Below are 26,274 nucleotides of genomic sequence, written 5' to 3'. Positions count from 1 at the left end.
AAAATACATTATATATTACAATAGAATATTTTTTATTGACTACATGATAGTTAGTGGCATAGCCAAAAATATACTTGAGTAGAATGAAAATGTGAAATTTTAAAACACTTTGAAATGATATAAAAATATTTATGACAAAATATGAAACATAATTAATTAGATAAATAATTTAAATATTAAAGACAATATATTCATAAATACTTTTTAATTTTAATTTCTTTTAGCTTAGTTAGATCAACTTTAAGTTGTTCTAAATTAATTCGAATACGATGAATTATAATATAAATTTGTATATTACATTAATTAAATGACTCATAAAAGGGTAGACTAAAAGAACATTTAATTTGTTAATTAAATGATTCATAAAAAATAGACTAAAAAACATTTAATTTTTCTTGTGAAGGGATGAAAAGGGTAAAAGAAAAGAGAAAAGCTATAGACACGTATTGTTAGTGAGATTTGCACCTATGACATAATCTATTTAACATTATGTTTAAAGTTTCAACGAACTAAACCATTCTAACATTTAGTAATTTATACATAAATTATGTTTAAAGTTTCAACGAACTAAACCATTTAAACATTTAGTAACTTATACATAAATATGAATTATATATATAAGATAATACCATATATGTGTATATATATACATCATATATAGAGGGAGTGGGGTGGGGGAGGGGATAGCTACCCGCACTGCCTCCGCTGTGGCTCCACCACTAACTATACCATTTCCATAATGGTGCTCATAAAAAGATGGACCTTTGCCCGATGGTTTTTTTTATTAAATAATTATTTTATTTAAAATTATTAAAATAAAAGTAAAAAATTATTTTAAAATCATGGAATCGATACGTCAGCGGTAAACAAGTCATTTTGGGTATTATTGTATTAATTTGCATTGTTCAGGGACTCAATTATAATGGTTTTGAGTTTAGTGGCTAAAAGTGATATTTTAATATTTTAAAATCAATCCATATAAGTTGGGCCGTATATAATATATATCCATTTCCAAAGCCCAAAAGACAAGAGAATTTATTTCTCTATTTAAAGTCCTATTTCTACCGTAAGATTTCTTTCAATCGCTTTCGGCATTTCTGCCGTTCCGTTGTTAGGGTTTTTGGTATCCTGTCCCAAAGGTGAACGAACCTTTCTCTAATCCCTTTTCTCTTTACAATACTGTACCCTTTTCTCATTTTTGAACTCGAAGAATCTAAAAATATGGTATTAGGGGCTTTCTGTAGCCTTTACGGATTTTAGCATTTTGCTGTTGTGGGTTCTGATGTTTTTGAGGTCACTTTTAGGTTTTTGAGCTGATCGCCTGTGCAAAAGATGAGGCCAATATTCGTGGGTAATTTTGAGTACGATACTCGCCAGTCGGATCTGGAGCGGGCCTTCTCCAAGCACGGGAGAATCGAGCGTGTCGACATGAAATCTGGTAATGAAGTGACTCTGCTTTTATCTGGAATTCTTTTCTGCGTGGTTGTTGTGTTGTGATGAACTTTCCACTGTTTTCTAGTTAGCTAAGTTGTTAAATGTTATTAGGCTTATAATTTGTGGTTATTGCAACTAATAACCTGGATTGGATTTAACCCCCCTTGAATTCTACAAGTTAAATGAGGTCAAAGTATGGCTCCATAAATTTGGTAATTTCTCTGATTTCATCCCAAAAAGGTTTGTTATTGGTAATCAAACACGTAATGGGGTCATTCTTACACAAGCATTGTAATTTCTATCCAGTTTTATGGATGTTTTAACTGTTTGGATTTTAGTGTAGTCTCTGGAGTGTGGTTTATTGGTAATTTTCATGCCTCTGCATTGTAATTTCTTTCCTAGTAATGGAAACTGGGTCTGTCTTGTAAAAAGTTTATACTCACTTTTCTTGTGATACTTGTCAGAATTTTTTTTAAAAATAGTGCCACTTGTAATTAAGTTCACAGTGGATATTAACTCATGACATAGATTCTGAACGGACAGATTCACAAAAGATATGGTTCATTGTGTATATTCAGTTGAATGAAAACTCTTGGTTATGGCTACCTAATTGTAGCAGGTTCATAACAATAAACCTGGCATGGGAGGGGCCCTAAATGGAGACAAATTTTGAAATGTGTCAAGTGAAGATAGCCATATTTAAGTGTTTGTTTTGACGCAGGAACATCTCCTAAGGGAAAATGAGCTTCTACATTGGCTCTACACTTCTCTGCAAAATAACATTCTAAAGCAAAGGATACCTATCTGCTTGCTTGCCTGCTCTCCTTCCACTCACGGATGGAAGTGTACTACATTTCTTTATACGACCTTCTGTCACCCACTCACTTCATTGTTGTTGTCCATCTTGCCATTTTACAAGAATGGTCGTTGTGGAATCTGTCAGTTCATCATGCCATGCGTACCATCACTAAGTTTAAAGGGGATCAATGAATTATATCATGCCATGCCCTACTTATTCTGAACTCGTGCTGTGAAATTGGTGAAGCATGGTTAGCAATGTCTACTCAGAACTGACATGTTGGATATAAACCTTTAATAAGCAATCATCATCCTCTTCATCATTTAGTTCATGCAATGCCTCTACATCCTTGCTTTCTTCAGACCTTCACATACTTGCAGGTGTTGTACCTTATTACATTCCCACCAGGGAGAGAATTGTGATTTACCCCTTGTATTGTCTGCTGAAAAAGACATGAAATGTCCTTAAGTGCTATATCTCCCGTATTACTTAACTTTTATTATTATATAACTGCAGGATTTGCCTTTGTCTACTTTGAGGATGATCGTGATGCTGCAGATGCCATTCGTCATCTAGACAATATGCCTTTTGGACATGACAGGCGCAAGCTGTCAGTGGAATGGGCAAGGGTATGCTTTTTGCCATTTCTCCAGGATTTAATTTGAACATTTTTTTACCATGTTTAATTACCTCTATCTCTATCTCCTCTTCCATTGCAAACTGTGTCTAATTAGTAATCATTAACATTCAAACTTATAATAATCATTCTTTCTATAACTTTGTGTTTGGCAGGGTGAACGTGGCAGGCATCGTGATGGCTCCAAGTCTGTGGCAAACCAGAGGCCAACCAAAACTCTATTTGTGATCAATTTTGATCCTATTCGGACTAGAGTCCGAGACATAGAGAGACACTTTGAGCAATATGGGAAAATCATGCATGTCCGAATTCGAAGGAATTTTGCTTTTGTGCAGTTTGAAACTCAGGAGGAGGCCACAAAAGCTTTGGAGTGTACACATATGAGGTAGCGCTTTGCATATAATTGCATTTATCCTGTAGAATGCCCTTTTCTTATGACCACAAGCTTTCTTAAGAAATTTAGTTATGCACATTTCACATAGATGAGTAAACTGATATTTAAGGTGTTGTTTCATTTGCAGCAAGATACTTGACAGAGTGGTCTCTGTTGAGTATGCTTTGAGAGATGATGATGAGAGAGGAGACAGGCCTGATAGCCCTAGAAGGGATTATGGAAGGCGAGGTGACAGCCCATATAGGAGATCACCTAGCCCAGTGTACCGTAGAAACCGACCTAGTCCTGATTATGGACGCCCACGCAGCCCCGTTTATGATCGATACAATGGTCCATCATATGATAGAGTCAGGAGCCCTGAATATGGAAGACACCGCAGGTAGTGTCATGTGTTTTAGGAGGATAAGTCTGTCGTAGTCTCGTGCATCAAAGAGGCATTTTGTTGTTGACATCTGCTTGTAACCTTACTAGCAGGTCTCCTGTTCACCACCGGTCAAGAGCTTGATCCTGCACAAGAATAGAGGAAGATTCCTACTATGTCTACTAAAGACTGTTATGATGTAAATGGCTATATAGGGATAGTACATTATGTATCCAAGAAGAGAAACTTAGAACAATCTGATGTGTTGTCAGTTGCATCTTGATTTTGACTTTTGCGTGTTAATTATGCATGTCCTTATTGAGCATCCTGTTTTGCCATTTTATGTTGTCTTTACTTGGCTCATGTTGTTTGGATCAATGCATTTATGATGTGTAGCCTTCCAGAATCCAGACTAGCACATTTCCATTATTATGAAGAGTTAAAATCAGTTTTGGTCCCTAAACATTATGTCATTTTCAGTTTTTTTGTCTTGATTTGAAATTTAGTGCACCAATGTATTGTAACTGATAGCACAAATGCAATAATCTAAGGGTGGAAGTAATAAAGTTTATGCAGTGAAACTGTAACTCCACTAATGCTACTTTTATGTGAATTTTATACTCTCAACTTGATATAAATATATCATATACTGCTGCAACAACCACTCTCAGGGAAGAAGCAAAGCAATACAAATTGTACAACTGAGGGAAATTATAACATGAATTTCATAACAAACTAATCTTCCTCACACACTTTTAAAAGTCTGAGATTACTGTGAAGGCTGAGCCATTTCTGTTTGGAGTGCCTTCTCAAGCCAGGTCTCTGCATCTTCCATCATCTCTGGGCTAAGTCTCACCATGAGAATGCAAAACTCTGTTTCATTCAAAGCCCCATCGCCGTCGAGGTCTCCCTCCTTCACCATGCCTTCTGCATCCTCTTTGCTCATCCCTTCCATTCCCAAGAGGGCAGAGTTCCTCTGAAGACTCTCGGACGTGATCAACCCGGTATCCCTGTCAGCCAGCAGCCGGAACCCTCCACACAGCTCAGCCACGAAGGTGTCCACGTCTAGCTTCTCCGCCATCACCGGCAACAAATCTTGGTATTCACCGCCACCTCCCGCGGCTGTGCTCGTGCAGCCCTCCATGTTACTAACTCCTGTGGTGAACTGGTGATGACAAGTAAATAACTATATAGTACTGAGAAGAAAATGAAGAAGAACAGACAGGCTTGTAGTTTAGGCTATGATGGTACAGTTGTGTTACTTTTATTTATATATTCTTTTGATGGTGTCACGCACGGCAGCTGGAGATGCTATAGAGATATATAGTTATTGCATTTGGGGATTTTTGATGTAACAATTCTGAGTGGAAAATTTCCAGGAAGTTTCTTAATGGAAATGGAACATGGTGAGTTCTTGGCATTTTTGAAGACGTCAAGTCTCTTGAGGATTGAGTCATCACATTTTTTTCCTTGTGCTGCCCGGAATTCTGTCTTTCCATGAAGCTTCCTCTTAAATATTTGCTTCAATAATTTAATTTCTTCTTTTATTTTTTCAGTCGTCTGACGTGACAAGATATGAGTAAATTCTTATTTCTAACTGACGTGATGTGATAAGATAAGAGCGAATCTTCATTATGGATTATAATTTGTACAAATTATTTTTACGATTACAGTGTTTGGCAAATGGTTATTTATAATTACCAAAAAAGAAAAGTTGAAGAAAATCCCAATGGAGAATTTATTCCACAAAACATATCAATTATTCCAAAGCTATCTTCAGAATCTAAATCCCTTTGATTTGGTCTTCGTCTTTGTTTGATATTTGATATTATATTTTATATATATATATATATATATATATATATATATGGACCCATTAGTGCAGCGTTCATACCAACCAACAGATTTTTTTGAATTTAGGGGGGAATAAAAGGCAGAATAATGTTACTCCGTATTTTCCTTTCTGAATATAAAAGATACGTGCCGTGATCGTGGATCGAACACGAGACCTTCAGATCTTCAGTCTGACGCTCTCCCAACTGAGCTATCCCCGCAATTGGAATTTTCGACGGTTTGAAGATTATTTAACTATTCTGTATTACTATAATTTTGAAATTTAAACATCAGAATAATTACAGATTATTTTTAAAAAACAATCAGAATAACATTGTATGTAGTAGTTGTTCTTACTACCAGGCTCCAGTTGGCTATATCATTAATCTTAGGCCAATAGGCCATCTTCTTGGATTCTTATTATGGAGGTATTTGCTCTAGCTCTGTGGCTCTTGTAGGAGTTGTAGCTTATGCTGCACATTTTCCTTGTTCATTTAGCTAATTGGTTGGTCCTTTAACAACTTCTGTGAGCGACTTAGACACTTTTTACATGATTTGGATATCATCCAATATCTATAACTCCTTCCTATATATGTAGTAGCTGATCCCAATGACTGATCGCGGTGGTTAACCCCGAAGCGTCATGGTCGATCTTGGGACCAAGAATCAATACAACCTCCACTTGGGGCTCCTCGGGTGAATCCTCCAAGCTTATACCTAGCCAACCAAACCTCCTAATGTTGCTAACCTCAAGGTCGGTCCTTACTCCACATGCTTCACCTTAAACTTGAGCTTAAAATTAAAGCTTGGAGAAAGTTTAATATATCTATTAGTTTTTGTGTGTATGTGAGTTCAATCTATATTAGGATATGATTTTTGTAGTAAAATGTAGCATCACTCAAGTAATAATGTTTTATATCCAAGTTGGTAGACTCTACTTACAAACAAATACACTTTTAATTAGCACTAAAAGAATAAGAAGCACTAAAGAATAAGAAACAATAATAAAACACAAAAAACTTTCAATGATTGAGCCAGATAGCTAAAAATATATATTCATAAATACTCATCATCTAACCCCACAATAATTAGATTAATTTTAATAATTTATTATCACACATGAGAAGAAACCTCATTTGTGCAAACACCAAAATGCAGAGGCAGACTTCCATAGTTTCCCATCTTCAATATCTTCATTTTTATATGTAGATTACTTAGCTTGTGTGGCTTCATTCTCTCAATTTGTAACATCTTTTTGTGAAAAACATATGACTTCTACTATACATTGTCCTTGCAAAAAATAGAAAATCAAAATTGAAGCTTTGAGCTTTCCTTTTTGTTCATTTTTTGCTCTTATTTATCGTTACCACCACTTAATATTCAGAGGGGAAAACCAAGAAAAACATGGAAACAACATATGAATGTACAAATGAATAGGCAAAATGTACTACCTATTATTGCAAATGATTACACAAATACATTTTTTTATTCATATTAGAACTCTAATAATATAATAACCATATTAACGCATATATAAAGTTGCATTGTACGGAGTAATTTATAAACTATATTAATTAATGTTTTAAATATAATATTATTAATTTAACAATATACATAACTTAAGAAAACTTTAAAAAGCGAATTAATTTAAACCTCTTATATATTATGATTGAGTTTCAATAATTGGTTGGACAACAATGTGAGTTGAGTGATCGGATCAAGTAAGGGAGATTACGGGTCAAATCACTTTGTTGTTTGACTTTGGTGAAAATAGTGTTGGACGAGCAATATGGTCTTCAATTGCAACTTGGTTGATAGTAGAAGGAGGTTAGAGCAACTTCAATATATTCAAGTGGCAAGTGAGCTCTCTTTGTGGTGAAAAATTTTGAGGGAACTCGGGTTCGATTCCCACAAATGATGATTCCCTCTGGGCCAGCTCCTGTGCCTCTCGGAGCGAACATGGACGGAGAAAGACCCGGTGAATTTACGAAAAAAAAAAAAAGATAATATTTTTCTCTTGATTTTTGTTAGGGCAACTAGGAGAGGAGAGAGAGAAAATAGGAGAAAAAGAAAAGAGGAAAAAAAAAAAGAGAAGAAAAATTATGTAAGAAAAATAAAATAAAATTTACGTGCCCACGAGACTTGCATATTTTTTCTTCTGCCCATCGTCCCGTCTTACAAAATACTTGTTTTTGCAAGACAGGTTCAATTTTCTCTCTCTCTCTCTTGTTCTCTTTCCCCCAAATATGATATGATCCCACAAAAAAATTTCACAAAAAACCACTCTTGTGGTTGCTCTTACTTAGAGCATCCCCATTAGTTATAATTTTTGAGGAGTTTTTGCCGGTATGACTAGGAAAGAGAAGATGTGAGGAAAGAGAAAAAAAGAAAAAAAAAAGGAAAACATAATTGTCAAAAAAAATTAAATTAAATTAGAAATTTACATGCCCAGAGAGCGTCGGCCCGCCGTGTGCGCTCAACGCGCAAAAAAGGGGAAAGCTTTTTCTTTTTCTTTTTCTCCTCTTGGGTCCCACAAAAAACCATTTCTCCCATATTAAATTAATTATTTCTCTTCTCTCCTCCAAATCATCATCTCTCACCTAGTCACCTCCAACTCATCAAAAAAAATAAGGAAAAAATTGAAGATGGAAATGCTTTTAAATAAAGAGAATTCAAGTTTATTACATTTATCAATGACATATTAAAATACAAATTGTACTTGGTCCAATCAAACGATAAAAATCTTGGCCAATGCACAACGTAAATTTTTTTTTTTTTTTAAATTAATTTTGTTTTCAATTTATTTAGTTAAGAGTTATTACATTTATCATATGTCTAATTAAATATGAGTTGGTTAGATCAAGCCTAACAACAAAAATCTTGGCCGGCATTGCCCACATGTTAAAAGAAAAAGTAAGTTATTATATTGGGGAAAAGACATTTTTTTCCCCTAAGTTATATGCATATAGCAATTTTTTCCTGAATTATTCATGTTTTTATATTTGTCTCCTTAGTTATGTTAAAAGTGGTGATTTTTTCCCTGTAATGTTAAATTGGCATTTTTATCCATAAAAATAATAATTTTCATTTATTTTTTTCTCCAACAAATTATTGCTTATATGTATGGATGATCATGATTCGATTCGAACCTAATCGGACACTCTAACAATCATACCGAAATAGTATGAACGATTCTGGTTACGATTCAGAACCGGAAAAAAATAAAATAATTGTTGAACCGTGAACCGGAACTGAACCGTAGTATATAGGGAAAATGATCAAACACTATTGGTAAATGATAAATCGGATCGATTCTATGCAGTTATAATTTCGATTTTGAACCGCCAATTTAAAATTTATTTATTTATTTTTGCAAAATTTATTTATTTATTTTTAAAATAGTCTAAATTCAATAATTATTTTATTTTATTTTATTTTCGATTCTAAATCATAACCAGAACCGTCCATACTATTTAAGTTCAATTGCTACAATGTCCGATTAGGTTCGAACCGAACCGTGTTCTTCCATACATATAAGCAATAATTTGTTGGAGAAGAAAAATAAATGAAATAGTTATTTTTAAGGGAAAAAATGTCAATTTAACATCACAAATGAAAAAATTGCTACTTTTAACATAACTAAGGGGGCAAATATGGATACATGAATAACTGAGAGAGAAAAACTGCTATATGCATATAACTCATGGGGAAAAAGTGTCATTTTTCTTATTATATTTGTCGATTTATGTATTTATTTTATTATAATAAATTATAAGTTAAAAATTATTTATTTAAATTATTTTATTATAGTTATGGTTAATTTTTATAACTATTACAAATTATAATTTATAATTTTATTTTATATAAATAATATTATTAAAATAAATATAATATTTTATATAAAAAACTTTTGATATATTTATGTTCATGTTTTTAAAATAAACTTTAAAAGAAAAATATAAAAAAAAATTTTGAGTCAATACCTCCATTGATCCTCCAAGTATTAGCGATATACCAGCGGTGGTCCCTCGTCTTTAAAACGATCAGGAGTCGTCCTCTATCTTTTTCAAAATAACCACCCGTGGTCCTCCGTTAGGTTAGGTGTCAAACGAACGTTAACATTGAGGACAAACATGTCATTTCTATGTATTTCATGTTTAAGGCTGTCGTTAAGTTTTCCAGTTCTCTCGCAAATGGAGGCTTCGTATGGGTCTAGTTCTTCAACTTGGAGGCGCAATGTTGGAGAGTGTTATGATCGAGTATGTATTTGTGGAAACAATTATGATTAATTGACCGCTCATTAATCATAAATAAACTCTAATTAGCTTTAATTATAGTCATTAGCAAACAATTACCTTATAATCCTTCTTAGAATCCATCTTGATTCGTAGCTTCACTGGTTTGCCGAGCAACATCCGTGTCAACGCACCACTTCATTGCCGGCAGGCAACTTCAACAAGAGGGAGGGATAGAAGAGGGGGAAGGCATCACCACTGCCGGATTGCCCAGCTGTTGGAGCTTCACCGCGTCGCTGTTCCGTCACTGAGAGGGAAAAAGTTTGTCTTTGTTGGTTGGTCGGAGAACGAGAGAACCATCGCCAAGAGGAGAACCCGTGCGCCATAGCCATCTGGAGGAACTCCATTGCCGAAAACAAGGGAGTCCTTCCACGCCACTGCTGCCATCCGCTGGAGCTGCTGGGAAGCCGATTGAGAGAGAGAGAGATGCGACGTCGTCGCTACTGCTGACCATCTGTTTTCAACGAGAGGGAGCACTCCACCGCAGCTGCTGCCCTGCTCGTCGGAAACAGAGGAGGGGGTGCAGATTAGGGCTAAGGAATTTGGGGAAAATTTAATTTGGGCGAAGGAATTTGGCGGAAATTCATCTACGTCGTATAGCTTAAGGACGAAATAATTGTAATGTCAATTTTGCCCTCAACAATTAACGTTTAATTGACACTCAACCTAACGGAGGACCACACGTGGTTATTTTGAAAAAGATAAAAGATGACTCTTGGTGATTTTAAAGACGAGGGACCCCAGTGGTATATCGCTAATACTCAGAGGACATATTATTTCATTTTTTTTATTTTTTTACATGTAAGGTCATTAATCATTACTGTATTATTATCTTTTCCATAATAAGAACTCCAAGTCTAAAAACGTGTAAACACTATCCAATAATTCCAATGATCCAATCACATACCGATTATAGATGAATTTAAACTTAAACTATCATTCATCCCTTTGCAGTGTGGTGCGGGAAAGAGATGCAATCATCGCTCTTCACAGACACGACAGTGTTGACTGATTCCAATTCAGTATCTCTCGGGGTCGGGGATGGACAAATTGCGAAATGATTCCAATTCCAAGAGGAGTCGACACAAGGCCGACCTGGCCGCCACTTTGCGGAAATCGTGGTACCATTTGAGGTTGTCGGTGCGCCATCCCGCTAGGGTTCCGACGTGGGACGCCATCGTGCTCACCGCCGCTAGCCCCGAGCAGGCTCAGCTCTATGAATGGCAGCTCAATCGAGCCAAGCGAATGGGGCGCATAGCTCACTCCACTGTCACCCTAGCCGTGCCCGATCCTCACGGCCAGCGTATCGGCTCCGGCGCTGCTACTCTCCACGCCATTTTCGCCCTCGCCAATCACTATCAACAAGTACTTTTCTTTTCTTTTCTTTTCTTTTATTTATTTACACCACTTCTAATTAAGGTTATAGTGTTTGTATTTCACTGCCAATCTCTAATTTATACTCTAAATTCATTTAGTGATGATGATGAGATACACATACAGTTAGGTCATTTCACCACAATTTGAAATTCTATACATAATTCAGTTGTGAAAGTTCCTATAACAATGAATTTGCAAAAGGTTCAGAAACTATTGATGGATATATGCATAATGTTGGTTTCGTGGTACTCAATGTTCCTTTTTGTATGCTAACCTCTCCATAAAACAAGGAAAACACAGGAAATTATAGTTAACCATGATATTTGTTTCCTGATGACCCATAACACAGTTGAATGAAGAAATATAGTCAATGTAGCTCACCCCAACTTTACAGGGATTAGGCTTTTGATTGGTTCAGTTGAGTCTTTCTAGTGGTTGAACACTATCAAGTATCATTATCAAATGCCAGCCTCTCAACTGTTTTGGTTGCTAGCTTTGATGTGATATTCTTTTCTTGAGCAGGAAGCAGATGCAAGCCACTTGGACTCTGAATCCTTTTCCCAATTCAAGAGATCTGAGGGTGACGATCCTCCATTTTCTTTAGTTGACTTGATTGCCAAGAGACATATCCTACTACTTCATGCTGGTGGTGACTCTAAAAGGGTACCATGGGCTAATCCTATGGGCAAAGTGTTTCTGCCGCTGCCATATTTGGCATCAGACGACAGCGATGGGCCAGTGCCCCTTCTTTTTGATCACATACTTGCAATTGCTTCTTGTGCTAGACAAGCTTTCAAAAATGAAGGTTACTTTTTCTAACTATTCACTATTGTAGGTCATAGATTGCTTTATTTCCGCATGAGAAAAGTAGAAATTCCATAATTTTTTCAGTGATTATAAATTTTAATTAATAGATTCTTTTTCTTTGATCCATACTTTACTGATGTCTGAATAAGTGCATTATGAGACCTAGAAATATAAAACCATTTATATTCAAGTGTTAAACAGATTTCATATTTATGCACAGGTGGTATACTTACAATGACTGGTGATGTTCTTCCTTGTTTTGATGCATCCAGCTTGGTTCTTCCTGACGATGCTTCCTGCATTGTAACGGTTCCTATTACCCTTGACATTGCTTCCAATCATGGTGTCATTGTGGCATCAAAGACTGGGATTTCTAATGAGAAAGTTTCTGTTAACGTAGTGGAGAATCTGCTTCAGAAACCCTGTATAGAAGAGCTTATTAAATATCAGGCTATTCTTGATGATGGTAGAACACTGCTTGATACAGGAATAATTGCGGTTAGAGGTAAAGCCTGGGTGGATCTTGTAAACCTTGCCTGTTCCTGTGAACCAATGATTTCTGAACTTCTGGAAAGAAAAGCAGAGGCAAGTCATCAATTTTATTCATGTGAAAGCTATTGTATCTGTGGATGTTTTCGCATGTCTATCTATGAATTTGTGAACTTGTCTATTTAAGTTGGTTAAATTCCAAACTACATTTGATTGACCAGTATTATGCCTTCATTTCTCTAACTATAGATGTTCATTTTTTTAATATGTACATAAGAGATCTTTTCATTCTGTAGTCTGTATCTGGATTCACTATTTGTATTTTTCCCGGACATGAACTCTTCAGGTCAAACATTTTTTGCTCTATGTATCATGTGCAGATGAGTTTATATGAAGACCTTGTAGCAGCCTGGGTACCCGCAAAGCATGATTGGTTACGACCACGGGCTTTGGGTAGTGAACTTGTCAAAAGATTGGGGAAACACAAGATGTTCAGCTATTGTGCTTGTACGTTGAACATAGTTGAATATGCGATGATGTTAGTAGTGTCATAAGTAGTTACGAGGTTTCCTTTGTCATTGTCAATGTCATTCTGATTTTCACAATTATTTCAGGTCCATTTCAATCTAGATAAACCTTTATCACATTTGTACGATATTCTTTGTCTAGTGAACATTAAAACATTGCTTCTATCCATCTATCTTTGATGCAGATGATCTCTTATTCCTGCACTTTGGCACCTCAAGTGAAGTGTTGGACCATATGAGTGAAACTGGTTCTAGACTTGTTGGTCGAAGGCACCTGTGTTCCATTCCAGCAACCACTGTGTCTGACATTGCTGCCTCAGCTATTATTCTATCAAGTAAAATAGAACCAGGAGTCTCTATTGGAGAGGACTCTCTCATATATGATTCCTCCATTTCAGGTGGTATACAGATTGGTTCTCTGTGTATAGTTGTGGGAGTTAATGTGCCAGTGGCTAACAATATGAAGGCACAAGAATCATTCAGCTTTATGCTTCCAGACCGTCATTGCCTTTGGGAAGTTCCTTTGGTAGGGTGCTCAGAACGGGTAATTGTGTACTGTGGTCTCCATGATAACCCAAAAAGTGTACTCTCCAAGGATGGGACCTTCTGTGGGAAACCCTGGAGGAAGGTATTAGATGACTTAGGCATTCAAGAGACTGATCTATGGAGCTCAGATGAATCTCCTGAAAAATGCCTTTGGAATGCTAAAATATTCCCTATTCTTCCGTACTTTGATATGCTCACTTTGGCAAAATGGCTAACGGGATTGGACAATCAACAGAATGAAGCCTTGTATTCTCTATGGAAGAAGTCACATCGCCTGAGTTTGGAGGAGTTGCATAAATCAATTGATTTTCCACAGATGTGTTCAGGTTCAAGTAATCATCAAGCAGATCTAGCTGCTGGAATTGTTAATGCATGCATTAATTTTGGGCTGCTTGGGAGGAATATATCTCAATTGTGTGAAGAAATACTGCAGAAAGAAGCCACCAGAGTTGAGATTTGTGAAGGTTTTCTTTCGGTATGTTCTAAACTGCACACTCGACATTCTCAACTCGTACCTAAAAGCAGGGCATATCAAGTGCATGTTGATCTTCTAAGAGCATGCGGCAAAGAGAAGATGGCAAGTGAATTGGAGCAAAAAGTCTGGGCCGCAGTTGCTCATGAAACTGCTTCAGCCGTGAGATATGGATTCAGAGGTACTGAAGAACTTTTCACCCATTTTTACCATACAAATCATTGTGGTGATTGGGATTGCAAACTTCTAGGGCTATTTAGTGATTGTCATGATTCTTGTACATTCAAATGTTTGTTTATTGTTAATTGACATGTTTTTTCCCTCTAAAATCAGAGAAACTCTTGGAGTCCAGTTCACTGTCTAATGCTGCTTATCTTAACAATAATGTGGATGGTGGTGTGAAGCAATCTTTCTTCTCTAGAACGGTGAAGATTGAGCTACCTGTTCGGGTGGATTTTGTTGGAGGTTGGAGTGATACTCCTCCTTGGAGTCTAGAGCGTGCTGGGTATGTCTTGAATATGGCAATAACATTGGGAGGTTCTCTTCCTATAGGTACAACCATTGAGACAAAAAAGGGGACTGGAGTACTCATCATGGATGATATAGGAAACCAGTTATCTATTGAGGATCTCTCCACAATTGCACCTCCATTTAAAAGTGATGATCCATTTCGTCTTGTCAAATGTGCATTGCTGGTTACCAATGTCATTAACGATAATGTCCTTCAATCAATGGGCTTGGAAATCAGGACCTGGGCCAATGTTCCACGTGGTAGTGGCTTGGGAACTTCTAGCATCTTAGCAGCAGCAGTTATCAAAGCAATTTTACAGTTGACTAATGGAGATGAAAGCAATGAAAATGTTACGAGACTTGTTTTGGTATTAGAACAGCTGATGGGCACGGGAGGTGGGTGGCAGGACCAGATTGGCGGTCTATACCCTGGGATAAAGTTTACCACAAGTTTCCCTGGAATCCCATTGCGGCTTCAAGTTCTTCCCCTCTTGACTTCCCCTGGATTGATTGAAGAGTTGCAACAACGGCTCCTTGTTGTATTCACTGGACAAGTAAGCCAACTCTAAGCCTCCTTAAAATTCGAATTTGCTAGTAGTGTTGAATACCCTTAATTTCTGGCAGGTCCGACTTGCTCACCGAGTCCTACAAAAAGTGGTGACTCGCTATCTCCAGCGGGATAATCTTCTTGTGTCAAGCATCAAGCGACTTACAGAACTGGCAAAGCTCGGAAGGGAAGCTCTAATGAATCGCGATATTGATGAACTAGGGGAGATAATGCTAGAGGCTTGGAGGCTGCATCAGGAACTTGATCCTTATTGCAGCAATGAGTTTGTTGACAAGCTGTTTGCGTTTTGCCATCGCTTTTGCTGTGGCTACAAGCTCGTGGGCGCTGGTGGTGGGGGGTTTGCATTATTATTGGCTAAAAATCGCGAATCTGCCGAGGAGCTGAGGCATTTACTCAACGAGAAATCTGGTTTTGATGTCCAAGTATACAATTGGCAAATCTTGCAAAGCTAGCTGGAAGATGATATTGTTTGATTCAGCCAGGTATTGGTGTAATGATGTATAGAAGCATAGGCGGAAGAGAACTGGCTCTTACATATTACGAGTATATTATTTGATTGATATTTTTGGACTGCAATACATGGATAACTTCTCTTTGAGTGATGAAGAATAAACACCAGAAATGACAAAAGATGTATTTCGGTTTCGGTTCGATTTGACAAAGTTCCATTTTGGTTCATAATTAGTTCGATTTGGTTTGAGAATACTAATTTTCTGCCGCAAATAATTAATTTTTTTTTTAATAATTTAAATTTAAATTTCAAAATACAATTATACCAACAAGAACAGAGAAAATCAACCAAACAATATACTACTGTTTCACATGATCACATAGGGACATACAAAGGAATTTAGGCTGTTTACAAATATATTGTATACAGAAGTACTAAAGAATGCCTAATAATATAAAACATGTAATAATATAAAACATGTAAGTTTTAAAGTTGTGAAATTGAACAAGTTTGAAAGTCTAGTCGATAATCAACTTGAGTATTAACTCTTAAATAAAGGTGTTAAGTATTATTTATGTTAAGAAATTTACTTTTGAACCGACTCATAGTCTATTTTATACAATGAATTAAAAATAAATAATATGAAATATGAAATTTAAATATTTTAAAATTTATATGCTTTAACCAAAATATCATTATGACAATATTTAAAGATTAAAATTTATAAAAAAAAAAAAATTAAGCTTCAATATAAAATATTAATTTTTTTTTAGAAATTCACTCTAAAATAATTAGAATCGCCCAAAACTAGTCAAACCCACCACCCATTAGGCCTTTAATGATTTACCTGTAAAAAGAGTATTTTTATTTTTGCTGGAAATATCTGGAGCTGCTAATTTAAGAAGTTTTACATATTTTGTTCTTCGTCTTCTTTTTCAGAAAACCCTAGAATTGAATTAAATTTTACAGTATATGATCCATCGATTGATTGAGGTGCGAGAAAAACGATGGCGAATTTGTACGTGAAGGCGGTGCCGCCGGCGGATATGAACCGGAACACCGAGTGGTTTACGTACCCCGGCGTGTGGACAACATACATACTCATCCTCTTCTTCTCCTGGCTCGTCGTTCTCTCCGTCTTCGGCTGCACCCCTGGCACGGCTTGGACCATAGTCAATCTCTCCCACTTCGCCGTACGGTCCAATTTTTCCATTATTTTATTATCTCTCTCTATGTATGTAATTTTCATCTTCCGGTTGGGGTTGATTTGCTATATGTTTCAATGAGCTTGTTATGTGCTTAATTTTGTTCGATGGATTATGGCTTTGAATTTCCTTGATTAGTTTTGATTTGTAGTGCTGTGGTTTCGAATTTTCTTTTTGAAATCGTGCTATTATTAGGGTTCTGCAGCTCCGCCTTCCACCAAAACAAGGGGAAGGAGGAAAGCTCAATTGTTTGTTTTTCTCTCTCTCTCGGCGTGGGCCGGTGTGCTGGATATTTGAGACTTTCCCTTTCCCCAATTGGATGGATGTAGTTTTGAATCAAAGGATTTTGCCTTTACATTTCTGAGATGATTAATGGCTTAGTAAGCAATGTAGAAGATGGGTTAATATATATAAAATGTTATGCTTGTGTGAATAGCCTAGCTGCTATGTTAACTTTTCATTGCATCTGTATTTGAATTGATATATTACATTTTATTATTGCTGGTATTCTTGTGGTATGTTCTGTCTGTTTCTAGCATCTCTCTTAGTTAAAGTTCTAATTCGTACTATTTGTTAATGATGCCTTCAATAGAAACTGCTTCTGAACTCTTCGTTGTTTTGCCTATTTGCACTTGCCAAGTTAAGATATCTATTAACATGCCCCAATTAATGTTTCTTCTAGTCTTAATTACACATGTTTTAATTGTAGAACATGTAACTTTTATTCTTTTTTCTTGTTCAAATAAGCGTATAACATGCAACTTAAATAGGGAGGTGTTCTAATTAAGTTGGAGAAATATGTTAGACTGGTTCAAAGCATGTTGTTGTAGGCAGAAGGGGCTTATCAGTTGGGTGCAATTTCATTATATGCTTAATTTATATGAGGGCTTCAATTAATCTAAAATAATTTGCTTCCCTGTTTAGATCACTTATCACTTCTTTCATTGGAAGAAAGGAACCCCATTTGCTGATGACCAGGGAATGTACAATCGGTTGACTTGGTGGGAGCAAATAGACCATGGCAAGCAACTCACTCGCAATAGAAAATTCCTAACAGTTGTGCCTGTGGTTCTGTAAGTTCTCTCTACTCGTTCTTGGGCACACACATCAGTTTCAGTCACATCATTCTATTATCTTTTGTGTTTATTTGACACTTACCCCCTCTTTCTTCTCCCTTCAAAAAAAAATGTGATAATTTTTGCTTTCTATTATTTGGGCATCCCATCTGGCTAGTTAACTAGTAAAATGATATTATGGCTCATCAGTGGTGCTTGTTCCTTACACAGGTACTTGATAGCATCACATACAACTGATTATGAACATCCAATGCTTTTCTTCAATACACTTGCGGTACTAGTTTTAGTGATTGCGAAGTTCCCCCATATGCACAAAGTCCGAATCTTTGGAATCAATGGGGATCAGTGAGATGGTTCCTCTGAGATCTTTTAAATATATGTAAGGTTCTCGTCCTTGCTCTGTTCTGCAAAAAAAGGTAATGTATCTGTATAGACGCCAGAAGTGGGAAGGTTATCTACTTGTGTAGTGATTTTGCACCTAATTCTTGTTTATGAGTGTTTCTCTATGTACTGAAGTGATAGATGTATGAACTTTCTGTTGTACAGTAAAAATAACGTGTATGTTAATAATCAAAACTGTTTTAATTCACATCTTAAAGATATTGGCACATCCATGTTACTATGTTTTGTAGCCTAAATATAGTTTATGATTGGACTTGTTTGTATTCCTTTGGCATTTGAAGCTCTGAATTTCTTCTGGGATGGATTTGTTGATTCTGTTCTTAGAGTTCCCCTTTTTATGAACTGCTATTTCTACTATTATTTTTGCAGAATTTTGCAGAGAATTACTCATAAACAGGTATAAAGGTTCACTGCACTGTTAAATTTCTGATTTTTACTTGGGGGAGAAGGAAAAACAAAAATAAATAAATAAAATATAGTGTATGCAGCTTCTTTTGTCTTGTTTTGGGAATTGTTCTGAATAAGTTAAATTGTCAGCTTGAGTGTTAGTTGAAATTAGTTATTTTAGGTGTACTTAAACAAAATTATGTGTCAAATGATGTTATTTGTCAAGTGCTGTAACTCTACATGATGCTAGATTTGGCATATTTTGCATTGTCCCATCAGCACTTCAAAATTTATGTTTTCTACGTCTATTATTGGTAAAAGAAAATTCCAAATCTTGCAACCATTATAGTTACACAGTCAAACCTTTTAAATTTCGTAATTTGGAATATTAGTTTAGTTTAATCTAATTTTCAACCCCCACGCATATATGTTATCCAAATTTAAAAAGAAAAATAACCAAATAAGTTACTGAATTGCACACGAAAATATAAGTGAAATTATTTAATTTATAAAAATTACAATTAACTCTCTGAATAAATCGAATTCATGCGCAGAGTGCAATATACTGGCATATATTTGACCTTTTTTCAATTTAAAATGATAATACTTTAGATAAAAAGTTTCTCTTCTCAATTGAGTGACCTAAATCCTAAAAATATAAATTAAATAAGATGGTATAATGAATAAATAATTTATATTGAGAATATTAATTGTTTATTTGTTTATGTTCAATTTTAAATTAGACTAGTGTAGGGTTCTGTTGTGTGTGTATATATAAAGTTTTTAAAAATTCAGTAACACAACTGCTTGTTTATTTATTCTCTAAGGGTGTTTCGGTCTTTGTCTCAAACTTTTTATAATTGCATGGGATTATGTGGAGTGTGTTGATATGCCTGGTGTGTAAATTGGAGGCTTTCATTCTTCTTGCACCGTCAAGCAGTTCTTCTCCTTACCTTTAAAAAAAAAAAACATTTGGGGGGTGTTTGGTTACCAGCTTATCAGCCAAAAATTGGCTTATTTGACCAAAGTTAGCTGTTTGACTCATCAATAAGCTGTTCTGGAGTGTTTGGCAAATAGCTTATAGGCATTGGCTGATTGGCTCAATCAGCTAAAAATTGAAACGCTGGTGTCTGCAGCGTTTCTTCCTCAGCTGCTTTGAAGTAATTACAAATTGACCATTTTATCCTTTGTAATCCATCATCCCTAACATCAAATTCTCCCCTTCAGGCTTCATCTAACATCAAAACTATTTCATTAAGTTGCAAAAAAAAAAAAAAAAAAAAAAAANAAAAAAAAAAAAAAAAAAAAAAAAAATCTCTGGTTCATCTATGTTTTCCCAGGCTTTTTCCACCCACCATCAACACCTTCTCCATCCGCCGTCCTTCACGTCGGTCACCGTTGCTCGCACCGGAGTCACCATCATCTGGGTTATTAAAAAAAAAAAAAAAAAGAACTACAACAACAAAAATGAAATAGACTAACCCAAGCCATTTTAATCCTTCCTGCCATCTTCAATCACCAGATCTTCATCCTCTGCTTCTCTTCGTTTTCTTGGCGTTGATTTCTTGCGGCTTTCTTTGGGATGATTTGGGCCAAAAAAAAAAAAAGGTAGGGATAGCTTTTAAATGGGTTGTGGGCCTGTGGCCGACTAGTGCCAGTGGTGGATAGACATTTAATAATAATAATAATAATAATAATAATAATAATAATAATAATAATAAAAGACGGGTTGTGGCTTGCGGATGTGGGTAGACATTTATTAATAATAATAATAATAACAACAACAACAACAACAACAACAACAACAACAACAACAACAACAGTAGCAAAAATCATTTTAAATTTTAAATTATTAAAATTTAAAATAGTTTAATAATACTTTTTAAATTAATTTAATAATAGTTAAAGAAACTAAAATAATTGACTTATGCCCTTGTAAAAAGTATAGATGTTGATTTAAATTTTATAATCATTTATCAATAAGGATTTATATATTTTCTTATATTTAAAACTTAAAATAATGCAATACACTCATACCCTTAAATGTCATTTTACATGCAATAAACTAATAGTAAACAACTAATTTACCAAACACTTTTTTACAACCAGCTAATACAATCAGTTGGTCAAACCAGTTAACACAATCAACTATTAACTATCATCTAACTCGATCAGCTACCAGCTACCAGCTACCAGCTACCAGCTACCAGCTATCAGCCATTTGCCAAACACCCCCTTCTTCTCTAAGTATGTTTACGGTCGGCAAATAATTAGAAAGATAAACTTTGGCGTTAAATTGCGATGTGCTGATTTATGAAGTCTTCTACTATTCATCCAAGTGTTTTATGCGTTTGTGCATTTGTCATTCTCCGTTAATGTTTTTTTATTTTGATTTTGTAGTTGTTTTGCATTTTTAATTTATGAGTATGTTCGATAGGGGTTTTGTTGTGAATGCTTGGGTTTAAGGAGATAGCTAATTGTTACCATGGTTTTTGGTTCTACCACATGTGTTGTTGTTACTGCATATTGCAGTATCCAAGAGGTGTTATTAGGCGAATATATTCTGCATGCTTGAATAACAAGTAGGTAAATGCACAAGGAGCTCAGTATTGATGCACAAGTATTTAGTTTAGTCGCTAGTTATGTGTTTTATAAGGTAATGGTGGGTTTCAATTTGCAATGTGAAGATTTGTGGAGTCTTTTACTTTTTATTCAGATTTTTTATGTGTTTTTCCTTCTACTTATGTTCTTGTTATTGCATATTGCATTCTATAATAAATGTTGTTGTTAGGCAAATATATTCTGCATGCTCAAATAATTGTAGATGAATGCACAAGTGGTTCAGTATGGATGCAAGGGTATTTAGTTTAGTCCTCAATGGCTTGTATCACTTATGTGAGGTTTTATTTGTTGCTAATAGTAACCATGGTTATTTGGAGATATCTCTTGGGATGATAAATATATATTGGTATCCAGAGTGTGAAAACTCAATCAAACCATGTGGGTAAATGGTTTGAAGACTTGGATAAGGGTGCTCAATTTTATAGCACATACGCAACTGTGGCAGGGTTTGGTGATAGGCAAAGCACGGTATGTAAAAGTAGAGAATGTGTAGTTGATTTGGAAGTACCTAAGTAGTCGGGAGGGTTTTAAGAATTTGAGCATAGATAATTCTTTATCGTATGTAGTGGATGATTTGTGTAGCTCTTCACATAAAAGGCAAAGGATTTCTAATAGGATTGAGTGTAAGACAAAAGTTGTGTTTAAGCCTACACTGCATGGAGGGTACATTGTTCACTCATTTGAGGAGTGCCACAATCATTGCGATGTCAAGTTATCTCAATTCTTTTTAAAGGTGAATAAAAAATTAGAGATTTAATTTGTTGATAATTGTACAGTGGCAAATATTGATTCTATGAGGTCATGCAAGTTGTTTAAAGAAATGGTTGGAGGGTATCCTAGCATTGGTGGCACTAGTGTTGACTTCAGGAACTTCAAATGCTAGTGGAAACACTAGTGGCACCCATGTTAGAATACCCTCCAACCATTTTTTAAAACAACTAATATGACTTCACAGAACGAATATTTAGCTTTGCATAATTGGCAACAAACCTCCGTTGCCCAAGACCTAGTTTTTGGTTCACGTTTAAAAGAGTCGAGATAACTTAACATCATATAATAATTGTGACGTTTCTCAAACGGGTGCATAATGTACCCTACAAGAAATGCATGCTTAAACACAACTCGTCTTAATTACACCCAATTCTATTAGAAATCCTTTGCCTTTTCTATGTAAACCCACACAGATCATCCACTGCATACGATAAAGAACTGTCCACACTAGATTTCTTAAAATCCTCTCAACTACATTCTATGTACTAAATCAACTACACCATCTCTACTTTTACGCATCGTGCTTTGCCTATCATCAATCCATGGTACAGTTGTGTATGGTCGTATGCCCTGAAAAATTGAGCACCCTTATCCCTTCAAACCATTTTACTCACATATGGTTTGATTGAGAGTTTTCATACTCCAGATACAAATATTTTGTCATACCACAAGATATCTCCAAATGACCATAGTTACTGTTAGTAGCATATGGAATCTCACATGTCATACAAGCCAAAATCGCTACTTGTAACATGGAACCCACCATTACCTCATAAAACGCATAATTGGGAACTAAACTAAGTACTCATGTATCCATACTGAACTGCTTGTGCATTCACCTACAATTATTCGAGCATGTAGAATATATTTGTCTAATAACCACCCTTATTAGAGAGTGAAATATGCAGTAACAACAACACGCGCAAAATCAAAAACTATGAAAACAAAAAGATAGAAAGACAAACACATAAACACTTGGACGAATAGTAGAAGACTTCATAATCTTTGCACGCAAATTGAAACCTACCATTACCTCGTAAAATACATAACTATGGACTAAACTAAATACTCATAACTAGTTTTAATGAGTGGTAAAGTTTACTCAAGCTAAGATCCCTAAATAAATTATATTATAGGATTAATTTCAATTTTTGTATCTAAAATATGAAAAAAAAAATTGGATAAATTAATTTTAAAATATAAGTGTGATTGAGTCAATGACATGTACCATGAGAATGCAATAGTGACTTAAGTGTATAATTAGGAATGACATTGACTTAGCTTATTCATGTAGTTGAGGTCACGATTAATTTGATTATTATTGTATATTTTAAGAAAAAATAATCGAATTAACCCTAAATCATATATATACACAAGTGTTAGGTAGTTGTTAGTTGTTTCATTTGTTTATAAAGAGCAAGTGGGTGTATGGTATTTGGTTGGTAAGCTAAACTTTTGATATATTCTGAAATTTCAGAGTAGGACAAAGTGTTTAGGTGATGATTTTTCCTTCAAAGGATAATATATATGTTACTGTTTGAAATATGATCAAATTACTTTTTGGGCACCTAAACGACAAGAATAGTTGATATGTTGCAGCTCACCTGTTACATTAGTCAGATAGAATATATTGAGTCAGTTCACAATAAAGTCTATAAACAAAAATCTAGTTCATCTTACACAACTAGTCCAATTACTTTAAGAATTGGAATAGATATGGCAATGCGGAACTATGTTCAAAGGTCGGAAAAGAATATAATGTCAAGTCTAGAAGAAGCATAGATAATCGCATCAATTAACAAAGGGTGTTCAAAATAAAGGATGGAGAGGGGAGAAAAATTATGTCCTGAAAAATTGGAAAGATTTGAATTAAGTACAATGTGATGAATGATGGAATTATTTTTCAATATAAAAACAACTTCACAAGGACAAAACAAATTAGTGGAAGTACAAGATTTTAAAATTGACTCTCTATGAGATTTGTTTATTAGACTTCTCGATTTGTACCGATTATTTATTGACAACTTGAGTAGGCCAGTTTATTTTTTTTCTGGTCATTTGTCGACTAGGATTGCAAGGTATGTAGACTCGCTTCTTGTGCACAGTAAGTAAAGACAATCTGTAAAATGTTCTTAGATTTTTAGTAGAAAGACATTTTTTGAATTCTTTATTTTCTCTTCTCTCTCATCTATCTTCAAGCTACTTTCTAAATTATTATTATTAACACCACCTCCACTACGGCACAACCACCACCACCGCCACCACCACCACTGTCACCAACACTTATTATTATTATTATTACTATTATTATTATTATTATTATTATTATTATATTCATTTTTAGGAAAATAAACCAAACATGCAAAATTCAATTTCTTAACTTTTAGTCAAACAGAAAAAAAAAATGCTGAAATTCAACCAAACACTAGAAAACTAAAATATTTTTATGAAAATGAGTCATTTTCGAAAAATTATTTTCCGTGCAGTATTTTCTAAGTTTCCAAACGGATCCGTAATCCAGAAACAAAATAATGATTTTTCACTTTTAATGTTTTACGCAAAAATCTTTACTTTCAGCCAAAATAATGTTTTACGCGAATTTTTTTTAATCCTAGATTTATATGTGGCAATCCACATTTAGTCATTTTTTTCCTAACATTCCCTTTGGTTTAGTATTATTGTGAGATGACCATTTTTTGTCTTTCTTCAACAAAATCGTTTAAATTCAGTAAACTACAATGGCATTTAGGTCTTCAATTATGAATTTTGTTTTGAGCAAATAAAAATATAGCGGGTTAACCTACTTTTTATTTTTTTAAAACAATTAAAATGTCATTGTATTTAAAGACATTTTAACGATTTTGTTGACGGATAATAAAAAATAGTCATGTCACATAAATCTAGAACTAAAAATGCAATTAACTCAATCATTTATTTTTTGATAAAGAATGACTAAAAGTAGTGGAATGTCATATAAATCTAGAACTAAAAATGCAATTAACTCAATCATTTATTTTTTATTTTCCATCATAAATCGATACCCCTTCTCATTTTATCTTATCTTTGTGTTAATGGTTGGATTTAATAGATTGAGAAAGTATATATATGGACAGATACTACATGTAGCAGGGTCAATAGTACTAAAAAAAAATTAAACTCATTTAAATTATTTATGTGTTAACTCATTAGACAGTTTATTTATATCTACTACTCCGTATTTAATTTGAACATGAAGTATTTTAATTCATATATAAAGTAGCTATATTAAAAACAAATTGGGAGAAATCCAAAATGTAATAAAATTTAACCATTAAACCTTAACTTTTGTTAATAAAAAAAAATATTACACTCCGTATATGATTTTTTTTTTTAGTAAATATGTTGATTTTTATTTTAAAAAGTTGAGATCATATGAACATGAAGATGTTTTCAAAAAAAAAAATGAACATGAAGATGTGGTTTCATACTAAATTTAATAATATAAAAGTGCTGCTTTTTAGGAAAATGGTTTCCCATTATGTGAACAGCACCAAGTCATACACATTACACGGAGCTCTAAACCGACCTTATCTGCCACCGAACATCATGTCTTACAACTGGATTCTGCTACCAACTTCCCCCACCATATTTTGTTTTTTAAAAATTAAAAATTAGTATATGAGACTGCCTCACGTTAAACGTATCACAAGTGCTATATGATCTTATGTGATTATTAATTTTACACGCATATTGCGTGGATGGACTAATGCTCAATGCATATATTTAAATAAGTGTTTCAAAATATATTAATGCAAAATTATATAAGATAAGTTCCTACATAAGCAATTGAATGTCGAATTTGTTTATTTAAATAGGTAATTCAAAATATATAAATTCAAGATAACATAGGAGATTCATTATAATTGTACTAAAATAAATGTTTGCGACTTTGTAAAATCGATAGTCTAAAAACTTAGTCTATAAATAATAGTTTAAATAAATATTACTTTTGGTTTGAATATCTTTAAGTCTTCTTAATTATCTTTTAGGTAGCATTGTCATTCTCTTCATCTTCACTATTTGTCATCTTCTTTTTTGTTGGTAGTGTATCATTTGTAATTGAGTTACTGGTAGTAGAATAGATGACAGTTTCATGCAATGAGATTATGGTGTAGGATTGTAGGAAGCAATGTATTTGCCTTGTTAGAGCAACCATATCAATGGTTTATTTGGAGTCTTTGGAACAGTGCATGCTGAAATGGAGGTGATCAGAGAGAGAGAGAGAGAGAGAGAGAGAGAGAGAGAGAGAGAGAGAGAGAGAGAGAGAGAGAG

At 34.6% G+C, this 26,274-nt stretch overlaps 4 protein-coding genes and 1 non-coding gene across 6 annotated transcripts; 3 read left to right on the top strand and 2 right to left on the bottom strand.

The window, feature by feature from the left end:
• The first annotated feature begins 1,054 nt into the window (after positions 1-1,054).
• Positions 1,055-4,088, top strand: LOC115996629 (serine/arginine-rich splicing factor RS31-like). 2 transcript variants are annotated; one of them, XM_031235958.1, is made up of 6 exons: positions 1,055-1,139; positions 1,305-1,438; positions 2,750-2,862; positions 3,026-3,255; positions 3,392-3,643; positions 3,739-4,088. In XM_031235958.1, exons 2-6 carry the CDS (start codon positions 1,333-1,335, stop codon positions 3,767-3,769), a joined length of 732 nt encoding a protein of 243 aa, XP_031091818.1. In that variant the 5' UTR covers positions 1,055-1,139; positions 1,305-1,332; the 3' UTR covers positions 3,770-4,088. The 2 variants fall into 2 exon arrangements, with proteins under 2 accessions (XP_031091818.1, XP_031091817.1); XM_031235957.1 differs by having other exon boundaries at positions 3,736-4,084.
• Positions 4,089-4,192: 104 nt separating this feature from the next.
• Positions 4,193-4,966, bottom strand: LOC115996630 (calcium-binding protein KIC-like). The gene has a single exon (XM_031235959.1). The coding sequence runs from the start codon at positions 4,767-4,769 to the stop codon at positions 4,395-4,397; it is 375 nt and encodes a 124-aa protein (XP_031091819.1). The 5' UTR covers positions 4,770-4,966; the 3' UTR covers positions 4,193-4,394.
• Positions 4,967-5,606: 640 nt separating this feature from the next.
• Positions 5,607-5,679, bottom strand: TRNAF-GAA. Its single transcript has one exon. It is a non-coding gene; the product is annotated as a tRNA-Phe (tRNA).
• A 4,960-nt stretch (positions 5,680-10,639) lies between these two features.
• LOC115996628 (bifunctional fucokinase/fucose pyrophosphorylase) lies at positions 10,640-15,752 on the top strand. Its single transcript, XM_031235956.1, has 7 exons — positions 10,640-11,118; positions 11,653-11,935; positions 12,158-12,522; positions 12,807-12,933; positions 13,139-14,152; positions 14,305-15,035; positions 15,106-15,752. The coding sequence occupies exons 1-7, from the start codon at positions 10,795-10,797 to the stop codon at positions 15,499-15,501; spliced, it is 3,240 nt and encodes a 1,079-aa protein (XP_031091816.1). The 5' UTR covers positions 10,640-10,794; the 3' UTR covers positions 15,502-15,752.
• Positions 15,753-16,359: 607 nt separating this feature from the next.
• LOC115995739 (ORM1-like protein 2) lies at positions 16,360-18,446 on the top strand. The gene is made up of 3 exons (XM_031234857.1): positions 16,360-16,693; positions 17,630-17,778; positions 17,992-18,446. Exons 1-3 carry the CDS (start codon positions 16,508-16,510, stop codon positions 18,128-18,130), a joined length of 474 nt encoding a protein of 157 aa, XP_031090717.1. The 5' UTR covers positions 16,360-16,507; the 3' UTR covers positions 18,131-18,446.
• Positions 18,447-26,274: the final 7,828 nt, after the last annotated feature.

This window comes from Ipomoea triloba, chromosome 11, assembly GCF_003576645.1.
Source record: "Ipomoea triloba cultivar NCNSP0323 chromosome 11, ASM357664v1".
In the NCBI taxonomy this organism is placed as follows: domain Eukaryota; kingdom Viridiplantae; phylum Streptophyta; class Magnoliopsida; order Solanales; family Convolvulaceae; genus Ipomoea; species Ipomoea triloba.
The sequence above is the reverse complement of the archived record's forward strand: the minus strand, read 5'-3'. Positions and strand labels throughout refer to the sequence as shown.

Coding starts and splice junctions, on each gene's coding strand:
- LOC115996629 (XM_031235957.1), top strand. CDS start 1,333: ATGAGGCCAATATTCGTGGGTAATTTTGAGTACGATACTCGCCAGTCG. Junction 3,256..3,391: donor TTGGAGTGTACACATATGAG/GTAGCGCTTTGC, acceptor TTTCATTTGCAG/CAAGATACTTGACAGAGTGG. Junction 3,644..3,735: donor GAATATGGAAGACACCGCAG/GTAGTGTCATGT, acceptor TAACCTTACTAG/CAGGTCTCCTGTTCACCACC.
- LOC115996630 (XM_031235959.1), bottom strand. CDS start 4,769: ATGGAGGGCTGCACGAGCACAGCCGCGGGAGGTGGCGGTGAATACCAA.
- LOC115996628 (XM_031235956.1), top strand. CDS start 10,795: ATGGACAAATTGCGAAATGATTCCAATTCCAAGAGGAGTCGACACAAG. Junction 11,119..11,652: donor TCGCCAATCACTATCAACAA/GTACTTTTCTTT, acceptor TTTCTTGAGCAG/GAAGCAGATGCAAGCCACTT. Junction 15,036..15,105: donor TTGTTGTATTCACTGGACAA/GTAAGCCAACTC, acceptor AATTTCTGGCAG/GTCCGACTTGCTCACCGAGT.
- LOC115995739 (XM_031234857.1), top strand. CDS start 16,508: ATGGCGAATTTGTACGTGAAGGCGGTGCCGCCGGCGGATATGAACCGG. Junction 16,694..17,629: donor TCAATCTCTCCCACTTCGCC/GTACGGTCCAAT, acceptor TTCCCTGTTTAG/ATCACTTATCACTTCTTTCA. Junction 17,779..17,991: donor ACAGTTGTGCCTGTGGTTCT/GTAAGTTCTCTC, acceptor TTCCTTACACAG/GTACTTGATAGCATCACATA.